The sequence below is a fragment of the Geospiza fortis genome, unplaced genomic scaffold, assembly GCF_000277835.1.
Source record: "Geospiza fortis unplaced genomic scaffold, GeoFor_1.0 scaffold161, whole genome shotgun sequence".
In the NCBI taxonomy this organism is placed as follows: Eukaryota; Metazoa; Chordata; class Aves; order Passeriformes; family Thraupidae; genus Geospiza; species Geospiza fortis.
The window spans coordinates 721,051-721,739 of NW_005054375.1; the positions used below are offsets into that span (position 1 = coordinate 721,051).

General features: G+C 51.5%; 1 protein-coding gene across 1 annotated transcript in view; it reads left to right on the forward strand.

Annotated features, from left to right (window-relative positions):
- The first annotated feature begins 303 nt into the window (after positions 1 to 303).
- SMS (spermine synthase) overlaps positions 304 to 689 on the forward strand; it is a 43,655-nt gene continuing 43,269 nt past the window's right edge. Inside the window, exons 1-2 of the mRNA XM_014308597.2 lie at positions 304 to 333; positions 554 to 684. Of these exons, the coding sequence (XP_014164072.2) occupies positions 304 to 333; positions 554 to 684 (161 nt within the window). The remainder of the gene's footprint in view (positions 334 to 553; positions 685 to 689) is intronic.

Consider the following 689-nt stretch of genomic DNA (forward strand, 5'->3'; position numbering starts at 1 on the left):
GCAGAGGAAGCTGGGGTTGTTAGGCCTGGAGAAAAGGAGACAGAGGTGACATTATGCTCTCTACAATTCCCTGAAAGGAGACTGTAGAGAGATGGGGCTTGGTCTTTCTGCCAGGCAGCCTGCGACAGGATGGGAGGACACAGTCTTTATCTGCACCTGGGGAGATTTAGGTTGGACATTAGGAGGAATTTCTTCACAGAAAGGTTAATGGAATGGGCTGCCCAGAGAGGTGGTGGAGTTACCATCCATGGATGTTTTTAAGGAAAGACTGGACATGGCACTCAGTGCCATGGTCTAGTTGACATGGTGGTGGTTGGTCACAGGTTGGATTCGGTATCTCAGATGTCTTTACCAACCTAATTGATTTTGTGATGTTGTGATTCTGTGATCAGTCCTGTAGCTAACTACTGCCGAACACTATTTTCTGGGCTTGTAACTGCACGTGATTAATGAAATTTGTGACTTCAGCTCGCTGTTTTACAGTTATCCGTTACGAATAAGAAAGACGTTAAACAAAAGGCTTTAAAGACTCCCTGGTCTGGTCCCTCTGCAGGGAGGCAGAGCGGGGCCCCTCCGTGCCCACGGCGGGCAGCAGGTGACACACGGCTCCGGCCCACGGCCGCAGGGACCGCTCCGCAGCCTCAGCGCCAGACCACCATTACGGGATTTCAGGGGTGGGTGCAGGTCAG